This window comes from Phalaenopsis equestris, unplaced genomic scaffold (genome assembly GCF_001263595.1).
Source record: "Phalaenopsis equestris unplaced genomic scaffold, ASM126359v1 Scaffold000112, whole genome shotgun sequence".
NCBI lineage: Eukaryota > Viridiplantae > Streptophyta > Magnoliopsida > Asparagales > Orchidaceae > Phalaenopsis > Phalaenopsis equestris.
Window position 1 is genome coordinate 340,022 of NW_018164554.1, and position 12,259 is coordinate 352,280.

Below are 12,259 nucleotides of genomic sequence, written 5' to 3' on the forward strand. Positions count from 1 at the left end.
ACTCCCTGTGGGATCGATATCTAGGACTCCATTAGAGCCCTATATTACTTAAGCGATACGTATACTTGCGTTGATAAGTGTGACTTTACAATTATTGAATATTTATTACGTTCATATTTATCTTATATTTTAAGCATATAAAAAGTTGTTGTTAAATATCCTTCATAAACTTTACATAGCTTGGCATTTGTTCTAAGGCTTCAACAAATGGAATATTAATTGTAAGCTTCATAAATATTTCTAGAAATTTTGAAAATTCTTTATCCAACTTCTACTGATGAAGTCTCTCAATAAATGGAGGTGGTAGTCAAATTCTCTTCAATCAAGGAAATTGGTTGAGAAAAATTCATTCCAAATTGGTCTAACTTCATTGAAATTGGTGCAACTTGATTTGTTAACATAGTAAATGCATCAATTTCATGAATGTTGGCTACTTTCTTATGATTTACCATCTCAGAAGGCCATTGAAAATTATTGTTAGCCATTTCTTCAATTAAAGCATACGCATCATGAAATGGTTTTGACATCAATGAACCACCAATAGTGGCATCAATAATTGATCTAAGAGATCCAACTAATACATTATAAAAAGTTTGAATTGTTAACCAATCTGGTATATCATAGTGTGGACACTTTCTTAAGAGTTCTTTAAATCGTTCACATGCTTCATAAATAGATTCCCCTTCAAACTGATTAAAAGATGTAGTATCATTTATAAGCTTCACAGTTTTTTATGGTGGAAAATATTTAGCAAGGAATTTTTGTGCTAAATCACTAAAAGTTTTGATAGATCCAGGTGCTAACGAATTTAACCACATCTTAGCTTTATCCCTCAGTGAGAAAGGAAATGACCTAAGTCTAACTCAAATTTCTTATCTGTCACTAATAGGTAATTAAAATAAATATGTAATTTTGATAACTCTTAAATAATTAATTATACTAAGAAAGTTTCTAATGTGATATTCAATATATAAGAAAGCATCCTTCTCCTTGTCAAGAAATTATAGTGAATGGATAAAGTGAATCAGTTCAAATTGTATTTTGCTAAATAGAAGCATACATATTCTTTACCCTTTGGTCTAGGTATAAAGAACATTGACTAATCCTACGCTTGTTAACTGAATCTGCGGCTAAGCTGGGAGGATACCGGCTCTCACTTCGGAGCTCCCATGTTTCCCTCACCTGAGGGCTAACATCTACACTTCAGCACCCAAACGATAGGACCAAATTGGGGATTTTAGTCTGTCACTCTAAAATCTCCAATTCTATGCCCAATAATTTTATTTCCCTATTTATTTGTACCCAATTTCCAATGGCTTTGACCTCCATGAATCTTGGATGTAATCTTCACTTTAGTTGTAAAACTCAACATATTTTAACAAATCAATTGACTAGATTGAAAGTAAATTAAGATCGAAGCGAAAAGATCATCACAACTTCTTTAACATTTTCATGGCTCAATGAATTCAAATCACCATTTCACAAATCTCAAGACAAGGAGAAAGACATAGAAAACTACTCAAAACTCATGGGGAAGACACAACAAAACTTGGAATTCATATATAAAAGCAAAGTCATACAAACTAGAACAAGTAAATAACACTTATCTCTAATTCTTCCCCAAGGAAACTCCTCAAAGTTCCTCTGAATCTCTTCCTTTCTTTACGACACACAGAATTCTTCTTTGAAGCAGCAAGGAGGAAGAAATCTCTCACTTTTCCTCCACTCTTACAATCTCTTGAAGAATTCCTCACAATCTAACCCTAAAGTAAACTCTCTACACTCTCCAAACACTTGCAACTCTCCCGAAAACTCCCTGATTTTTGGCCAAAATCTTCCTTTAAAGATGTAGAAGCGTTTTCCCAAGAGTTGCCTAAGCATCCCTCCAAAAATCATCCACATTCAATGAACCTTTGGAAATTGAACGCTGGTTGGAAAAATAACCGCCGATCTCGCCGTCGGTGGCCTCGAGTTTGCCACCGGCAGGCCTTCTAAATTAATTGATCTGGAGTCTTAGGAAAATCTCGCCGTCAGCGCCGTTGGGCTTGTCGTCGGCGCCCTAGTTCAATTCTTCACATTTTGGTCATTTTCGCTCTAAATTCGCTCCTTTTTGCATCTTTTTACTCTAATGACCATAATTCATCATATCTGCAACAAAACATCAAAAATATCTTTCTTTAAAGTGCAATATCATCAAAAATAAGAGTGATTTTTGATGATTTCTCAAAAATCATCAAAATGTGTAATTTAGTTGAGTGTTCTATTGTCTAGTGTGGTGAGTCTAAGAGTGATTTCTCCTAAGAGTTGTTAGAAAGGAAGAGAAGTGAGAGATTTCTGCTTCCTTACATCTTTAAAGAGAAATTCAAGAGTGTTGTAAAGAGAGAAAGAGACCACGAGAGGCTAGAAGGGATTTACCTAGAAAAAGAGATAAGTAGTGTTTGTTTATTATTGTTGTATAAACTTTCTTTTATTTATGAAATTTGTATTTTGTCGTATCTTCCTCATAAGGTATGAGTAGTTTTCTTTGTCTTTCTCCCTACTTTGAGATATGGTGAAATAAAGAGATAATTTGGACGTGCCAATTTTAAAATATAAAATAAATTGTGATGATTTTTCCACTATGTTCTTAAATTACTTTACGGTTTGGCCAATTGAAATGATAAAATCTGTTGTGAAACATATGATCCGAAAAATGAAGTATAAGTTGTACAAAGTTTCATTCATGAAATTGGGTGCAAATAAATAGGGAAGTATATATTACTGGGCAAAGAATTGGAGATTTTAGGATGACAGCTAAAATCCCAATTTGATTTTAGTGTTTAAGAAATAAAACCAGAATTAGCCTTCAGGGGAAGGGAAGTGGGAGCTCTAGAGTGAGAGTCAGTATCCTCCCAGTCTAACCATTGATTTATTGACTAATGGTAGAGAATTAAAATTGCTCCTATTTGGCAAATTGCTCCTATTTGGCATATTGCTCCTATTTGGCATAATACAAATTCAAACAATTTCTCTCTCTCATTTAACCAAAAACTCATTGTAGTGGGAATAATGCTTTCTCATATTAGATAACTTCATCATAGAAACATATTTTGGTAGTTATAGTTTAACTTTACTTTACAGTCTTGCTAGTAGTTGATAATTTAATTTTGATAGAACCTTAAATATTCAAAATTAGTATAGTAGATTTTCCTTATTATTGTGAATTTCCTAATTTAGATTACCATATCGAATTTAAACCTTCCTCATGGGATTGATATTTGGGGCTTAAACAGAAAGTCTTGTATTACTTGATAACAATACATATATTTGCTTAGAATCCCGACATAAATTGCTTTAATTTCTTATTCATAAATAACAAACCAACTTTTTGGCGTCATTGGAAAGCGAAGTCAACTATATTAATTTTACACATCTATAATTTTGGGATTAGTATGCTAGACGACCAAAAGTTTTAGCTGATTGATTGACACGAGTAGCAGATCATTAAATATCCCTCTTCAGTAAATTATGAATATGAAAAAGTTCTTACATAAGTTAAAAATATGAATAGAAGTCTGAGTTAATTATGAATGTGAGAAGGTGTCTTAATAACTTGTGATATTTTTATTACAAATATGTGATTCTCTACTAGATACCCATGGGAGCTATAAATAGGGGATCGTTGCTTCAATAAAGGACTACTGAACACTCTCTCAAAACTTATATTACTATGCACTCTATTTTTCTCTTTTTCTCTCTTTTTTCTTCTCATCCATTCAATGCTTTATACATTGAGTGTGATTTTCAGAACCTATTTGGATTCAACACCAAATGAGATTTTTTGCATCACGGGATGTCGGCATCTAGTGAATCCCAGCCTCTAATGGGTAAAGGAATTCAAAATTTTTAGCAGGTAAAGTTGAAATATTTTAAAGATGAGCTGGTTGTTTCTTTCATGCTAAGAAAAACCAAGTTTGTAGAGATCAACTTAATCTTTGGTCAGCACAATAAGATGAATAACTCTCGTGCAATAGATGTATTTTCATTAAAATGTTATTTAGCAAAATATGAGGATGAATTATCCTCCATGAATTTTTTTGTCTTCCAGTAACACTGAGAATTGAGTGATGCTCGAGAGGAATTGAAGGGGACACAAGCTAACCTTAATCAGAGTACCAAGACATTACTTGATTTTTAAGTAGGATGTTGATCTTTGAAGAGAAGAATAGAAAGCTATCATCTCTTAGGAAATTTCTTTAATCCTAGAGCCAAACAATCCCTCTTCTAGCCAAAAAAGCTCATAAGTCAATGACAGTTTGGAGGAGTGTAATTTTGATGAAGAGGAGAAAGCTGAAATAGATTGGCATATTTATTTCCACTTTTCTTGCATTTTTATTGATGCTTTGTTGTATGAGTCAGATTGATGTAGTTCTTGATTGATAATGCTTTTGTATGCACACCTTTCTTTTAATTGATGTAGTAAAATTTTTGATATTTTTTAAGATAACTTTTGTCTTTTCTTCAAAATTGTGTTATCCCATCTCCTAGGTGGTTACAATATATTATTGTCCAACTTTTGAGCTGATGTTTGATTACCTAACTTGCAATAGTGTTTAAGACTTTGGTACACTCTAATTCTAAATGCATGGGCCTCACACGAGTGTATGTGTTGTACAAGTAATATAGGATTTTTGAGTCTGAAATATCAATCCCACAGAGCGTGACATAATTAAACTTAAGAGAAGTTCTAGCCTACTAAAATTGGTCGTATCTTGGAAGTAAAATTGGGTTTATGTTGTTATAACTAGTCATACTAAATTCTAGCAAACTACTATTGAAGGTTTATTCCTACAGAAATCCTACTAAATATATTTGAATTCATGAAAAATCAAGATATAAAACTACCCTTCCTTGTAATGTTATAAGTGGTGTGTAGGAAAATGAATATTTTAAATTTTAACTGTGCCTAGTGACAAATAGGAGCAACTCTCTTATTTACTTTGTCCCGAGTGCTTAAAGAAGTTTGGTTAAACTGGTTTTAATTCCTAAACCACAAATTGAATCGATCAACGATTATTTACCTATCTATTTGCATCTCCCTATAGTTTACTTTTGCATCATACCCTATAGTCAACGTGAATATTCTAATTATTCTTCCATAGCTCTCCTGAGTCATTATGGATCACAATAAGGGTTAACTAATGAAAAGTAAATGAAGCTTTGAAGAATACTCATCACATTAAAAAATAAAAAACCAATTTTTATAGTATTCTAATATCTTTACACTTCCCACTTATTCACCAAAATAAGAAAGGTAAAAAGTACAACTCACAAAGAATGAAGGAATTGTCATAAAAAATCTTTGAAACAAATTGGATTCACAAGAACTGTGTTTATAAAAAATTACAGTACAAAAGAGTACACAATACATAGTTTTTCCCCTTTACAAAGTGCTTAAAATTCCTCTTTTGTTGCTTTGTTGAATATCCTCTTTACAATATCACTCAAATTCCTCACCAAACTTTCAATAAAATGCAAACTATCTTCCCCTACTATAAGACTTTGACTCTGGACTTTACATGGACTTCCAGAGTGTTTAAAAGGACTCAACATCCTCCAAGGAACCCCCTATAACATCTTCATAACTCCCAAAATCGTAGAGGAAAAACTGCAGAAAACCACCTAGTAGGTTCTAGTGCCTAGAAAACACTGGGTGTCAGCCTCTCTGTTTGGTCAGGTAAGCAGTGGTGCCTAGGAGCCCATGTAGATGGCATTAAGGTGCTTGGTAGGAGCGCCTTGGCACCCAATGGTTAGCGCCTAGGTGTCAGTCCCTTGAGTTTCAATTTGCTCCATGTCACCTCCGCTTCACTCTATTTCTTTTCCACTTCATTCCACTTCTACTATTTATTGTACCTGCAAGAAGAACATAAAAATACACTTTTTAAAAGTGCAATTTAATTCATAAAAATGTGCAAAATATAAAGAAAGTTAAGCATGCCTTTGTACACAACAACGTCGCCACACCTCTAGGCCTTCACTAATAATATTTAACTTTTTCTAGGTCATGTGGTCAGAGTGCATTTACTTAACAACTATAGTGTGTAATGAAGAAGTCATTTTTAATCTGTGAAGAATGCAAGAGATGCCCCGGGTTGTATGGCTGAAGAAGCTCAATGAATTAACTAGTCTTAGAACAGAGTTGAAAGGAGAATTTGTCAAGGTTGTAATACCTGTCCTAGATTTTATAGTTGGAGATACTCACTAGTGCTGACATGTAATAGACATAAGTCATGTGAAAATTCACCATGAATGGTTGACCAATGTAACTTCTTATGAAAGAGGTAAAAAAAAATTCACGAAGTATTTATTGACATATTTGAGGCTGTTAGTTGAAGCTTTTGATTCACCACCATAGTCTATGACTGAAGAGGTCAAATAAATTCCCTTTGGGGTTGATTACACTTAGAAAGAGGTGATAGAGATGCTATGTGTTTCTTGAGACTGTGGTGTATGTCACAATGGACTATATTTTTTCATGAAAATATGGTTGCATCCATACACAAAAATAATATTTGGCAACTTACAAATTGCTGCTTATAAATTTTGTCATCCCTTAATAGAGTGTTTTCCTCACGAGCTTATAAAGGAAGCCATGTATCAAAACTTGAAGAATACAGCTTCCCCATCGAGTTGAGGAAGAACTTCAGTATGGTGGGGGTGTTGTGGAAGTTTATTTATGATGTTTTTGCTTAATCGGAAGAAGTTTTTGAAGATTTAAGTTTTGAATGAAACGTTGGATGACTACCCTACCTTAGTTGTGCCCATAAATTTAATGTGAATAATCTTTCAAGGCTATATTGAACGTTGCCCCCTAACCCGTAAGAAGTTGTAATAGACTTTATTTTTGGGTACGATGCGATAAGAATATCCTACAATTATTGTGCTTGGGGTGTTGAAATTTCAATTTGGTAATGAAGGTTTCCTCTAACATTAAAGAATTCTTCATAGATGATCTTCAAGATGTGCGAATGAGGTTCCTTTATCAGTTGGATGATGTATATCATTGAGAAATGAAGTACAAACTTGGTGTCTCATATTTGAAGAGAGTGTCAAACTAGACCTTTTTTCCCACAAACATAGCCAAACTGATGTCTGTTAGATTGTTTGTGATGGTAGAGTAACAAATTATCATCTCAGTGTTGAACAAAACCCCAACACACTCTCAGATAATTAAAGAGAATTAGGAAGGAGGAGAAAACTCATTTTTTTTATATGAAACCTTGGAAGGGAAAAATTGTAGGTTCTAGCCAAGTTAAAAAAATCCATTATAAATGGTGAGTACACAACTCTACTCTTCTCTTGAGTTAGGGAAAGAGGACTTAAAAGTATATCATTGTAAGTGTATAACAGTAGTTCATCAATAAAAACTCTAGTCCAGATGTAATGACTTTAGTTCTCGGTGATGGCTGGATGCAAGGGTAGTAGTCAATTATTATGGAGGTAGTAGCCTGTTGTGAATGTTGTAGATAATAGTTGTAGCATTAACTTATCATGTATGTCATAGTTCAAAGCTATGACAATTGTTGACTATGTGGGTTATAGATGCTTACTTTTAGAAGCATCAATTGGTCACAAAGATTGTAATAGAATGTTGTAGAAGATATGAGCCCATAGGTCGCAATTGCTTACATAAGCCGAGTGATGAGCTACGATACTGTCGGTAGGCCGCAAAGACTAAAGTTGGAAGTTGTATGATTCATAGTTGTTCATATATGTCATAATGAGGAGCCATGATGAAGTCCATAGGTCGTAGAAGTAGGGTCGGGAGTTGCAAGAGTTGTAAACCTTATTGGTTATCATGGTGAGCAATGGTGATGTTCGTAGGCTGCAGAGGTTAGAGTTAAGAGTTGCATGAGTTGTGAGCCACATACACCATAGTGTTGAGTTGTGATGATGTTCTTAGGCCGCATGACCAGAATCAAGACATGCAAAAGTTGTGGATCACATATGTTATAGTTAGTCAGAAAGGTCGTTGTAGTGAGCTACAATGACATCTATATGTCACAGGGGCCGGAGTTGGATGTTGCACAAGCTGTGAGCCATATAGGTCATAGTTGGTCATATAGGTCGTAGTGGTTGCTCTATCCGTAGGCTGCATGGGTTAGAGTCGACTACATATAATATTACAAAACTTAGAGTTTAAGTATTTGTATTTTTTACTTTATATTTTCTTAATCTAACTTCTATCAATTGAATAAACGTTTGGATTGTTATTTTTGTTTAAATCTCAGCATAAAGTTTTTTTTTTCTTCGACAGCTCTATTAATTTCATTAACATGAACAATTAAATTTAATCGATTATTCTTATTTTATTTATTATAATAAATCTAATTTAACGCATTAACTAAAATTAAGTTTTGAAATTTAAATAATTTAATAATCTAGCGGTAATATTTTTGAAATTTTAAGAATTTATAATTTTTTTTTAAAATGACTTGAACTTTCGATGAATTCCTGATTTTCACCAAGAATTCGTCGGAACTAACAATGTTTGTAACTTTCAACCAATCCCTTAAAAATAATTAAAATTAAGAAAATTTATAAGCTTTCAGGTAGGGGTGTAAACTAACCGAACACGAACGAACAAAGCTTGTGTTCGCGTTCGGTTCGTTTAAAATTTAGTTTGTTTGAAATAAGCTCGTGTTCGTTTCTTAACGAACGAACCGAACACGAACCGAACACGAGCTGTTCGCGAACGACGAGCCAGTTTATATTAGTATATTACTACTATAGTATATTAATATATTATTATTATTATTTTATTATATATTATAATTTATAAAATTTAATGTTTTAAAATATAATAAATTTTTTATATATAATTATTTTATATTATTTTATATTTCAAACAATAACGATTCGAACACGAACGAACGCATCACTGTTCGTGTTTGGTTCGTTTAACTAACCGAACGAAAAAAATTTGTTCGCGTTTGTCTCGTTTACTTATCGAACGAATCGAACACGAACTCATTGACGAACCGAACACAAACTGTTCGCGAACAACGAGCTTTTTTGACAGCCCTACTTTCAGGTGAATTTCAGTTGAAATTTAATCATAACCTCCTAAATTTGCCCGAAGCCCCAGAACCTAAAACCACGCCAGTCTTTTTTCCAACAAAAAAATCCAGCCAGTATTCCGTATTCCCTTATCTATTTACGCAAATACCCGTATTTCTATCCTGCGCCACACTGACAGCTACACGAAACTTTAGTATCAAACAATCCCCGCTTGACAGTGAATCCAGGCCGTCCAATTAATGTGGAGCCTTAAGCAAAGACAGCTGTGATCCTGCAGCTGAATCTGTACCGCTACCATCTCTATTACTATAATCATGACAGCGTGGGCGACCTCCTAATTCCTAGAAATAAAAGAGGCCTTCAAGAAGCATGTATTTATATCACATAATCCTTTTATTTAAATACTTATTTGTACAATATTTTAATTTCTTAACCAAATATGTTTTGAATAGAAAGATTAAAAAATCAATACAAAATTATATGATGTGTGTCTCTAAATCCTCCTATTTATATTTGTTTCGTAAGTCTCTAAGCTTGCAACCACTGATCCTCTTTTGTTTGCACGTCCTGAAAAAATTAAGAGGACGCCGAGAAATTAACGCTGTGTGTCGCCCTAAGCAAGATGGGGTACTGGAAAAATAAGGTTCTTCCGAAGATAAAGAAAGTGTTCGAGAAAAACGGAAGCAAGAAGGCCGCTGCTGAGGCGTGCAAGTCATTTGATGACTCCAAGGAAGAGATTAACAAAGAATTCGAAGAGAATAAGACTGAGCTCCAGCCCAAGGTTTTGAAGATCTATGAAGCTTCCTCCACTGAGATCAAGGTATATATATAAATATATGGCTTTCATTTTCTTAGATATATAATCTTTAAGCTCAACTTTTGTTCTTCATGTTCAAGTAAATCGAATTATGAAACAGATTTTAGTCAAGGAACGTACTAAAGCCGGGATAAAGAAGCACTCCAGCCTTGTCACCAATTTTATTGATGAACTCGCGAAGATTGGTATGTAGACATGCTTAGCACACAAAATTTCATTGAAATACGAAAATATAACAAGAGAGGTTGTGCCGCAAGCCATGGCCTCTTGGTTGACAGGGTTCTCTGTAAGTCCCTTTAGGTCACGGATTCGATTACCAGTGACACTGGGTTTTCAAATATTTAGGCACTCTCATGATAGGACTTAGCGGCATATGCCAAATACGGATTTCCTTAAAAAAAAAAAAAAAAGTGATTTTTTAATCTCTAAAAAGTTTCAAATCATGAATATATACTTTGCTCAGTAGACGTTAATATTTGTATAATGATTCTGGCAGAGTTCCCTGGATCGAAGCACATATGCGAGGCTGTATCCAGTTTGGGGCCGGGCAACGTCTCGGCTCCCGTAGTCTTCATACTTGAGAAGGTGTCCACCTTGGTTCCGGCCGACGAGACCTCGGTGGCCGCAACTGAGAAAGAAGTGGCCATAACTGAGGAGGATAAGAAGGCACAGGAATCAGTAGAGAAGATTGAAGGCAAGACAGTGGAGGATGAGGAAACAATCTCCACGCCGCCACCTGCAGCTGAGGGGGCGGCGGCGCCGGCTTGATAAATCGTGTTGGTGAAGGATTCGAAAACATGATTGATCGTGGTGGTGTCCTTATCATTAAGCTGTCTCCAGATTTAGTATCTTGTGGAATATTTTTGTCAGTTGCCGCTCAACCTCACATGCATTGTTTATTATTACTATATTTTGTTAGATGCCTTCCTATCTTAGTGACTTTATGTATTTAATTGTGTTGGGTTCCTTGTATGATGGCTTGAATTTGTTGCATTTATATGTAATTATCATTTATGAAATTAAAACGTTTGTTTTTTTTTTTCTGATGTAAAATTAGTGGGAAAATTCTTTTATTAATTCTATTGCGCTTATCTATATATATATAGATGGGTCCGTGTACTCCATTAAGGGACCTTCCTGGGGGAGAAAATGCAACTTTGTTTCAGTATTGATATATGAGATTGGAATAATGGAAATGAAAAAAATAGGACTCATTTTTGGTACAAGAAATTATGGCATGCGGAAATCACATATTCAAATGATGATTTAGAGCTCGTTTGGGGCAGCTTATTAAGTGCGGTGGCAGTATGAAAATGCCGCAGGCTTCTTTGAAAAACACGTTCGGCTCAATTTTTTTCTGCCGCTCCGATGCACTTGAGTAATTTTGTTAAGAGACAGAGAAATGCAAAAAAGGCCACGTCTTGAGTCTTCTGTGCGCGTTAGGGGGAAGAATTCCTCCCGTGCCCCTCTCCCCCTCTCCCTCCCACTCCCCGATCTTATTAGCTTCTCACCCTCGCGGAGGTCGACGCAAATGAGGTAACATTCGACCCTCTGTTCTCCCCTCGCCCTCGCCCTCCTAGAATTCGGGTATCGCGTTCGCCATTGCGCTTCGTTTTATCGCCACCTGTTTTCTCTTTCCACCGGAGCAGCTGCAATGGTTGCCGCTTACCCGTCCTTCATTTCCACCTTGAAACCGCAACGGTTGCCCTTTCGTCCGAAGCAGGCACAATGGCAGCCACAAGTTTTTTTATGCAGAAAAAAATTGAAGTTTTAGTGTTGATTCTGGCTGCAGAGAGAAAATGTGTTTTAGAAAATGGTTATTTCGTTTTTACTATTTATTTTGTTTTTTTAATGATTTCTGTGGTTAATTGAAGTCATCACATGTGAGGAAATGAAGGTGTTTGTTTAAAATTAATATTGATTTCTAACTCTAACCAATTAATTGATTGGAATTTTTTTCAAACATTATTTTGAATTGAAACAATTTGGAAGGAGAAGGATCTTGTTTAAACTTTTTTTTTTTTTATTTTAGTGGATATACCTTGCTTTTATTTTGTGATTGGCTTTTGAAAGTGGTTATTTTTGTAGTGTTACTAGAGAATAAAAGCCAATATGTTTGTGTAACTAGATTTGGATGGGAGTTGACCGATCCATGTTTGGGTGTCCTCTAGTGTTTGACATGAATGTTGTTTATCAATTGAGCAGTGTATTCTATTTGTTTGAACTGATGTGTAACAGTTTGAGGCACTGTTCTGTGTATTATTTCTCTCATACAGTTCTGTTACAAACAGTTTCGCCAAACAAGGGCAAAATAGTCATTTATCCAACCACAGCTATCAATAAGCTATTCTTAATAAGCTATTCTTAATAATAATAAGCTCC

The 12,259-nt window shown here is 34.7% G+C and overlaps 1 protein-coding gene across 1 annotated transcript; it reads left to right on the forward strand.

Annotated features, from left to right (window-relative positions):
• Positions 1–9,576: 9,576 nt before the first annotated feature.
• Positions 9,577–10,916, forward strand: LOC110020918 (plasma membrane-associated cation-binding protein 1). Its single transcript, XM_020719201.1, has 3 exons — positions 9,577–9,880; positions 9,978–10,062; positions 10,374–10,916. Exons 1-3 carry the CDS (start codon positions 9,683–9,685, stop codon positions 10,643–10,645), a joined length of 555 nt encoding a protein of 184 aa, XP_020574860.1. The 5' UTR covers positions 9,577–9,682; the 3' UTR covers positions 10,646–10,916.
• The last annotated feature ends 1,343 nt before the right edge of the window (positions 10,917–12,259 follow it).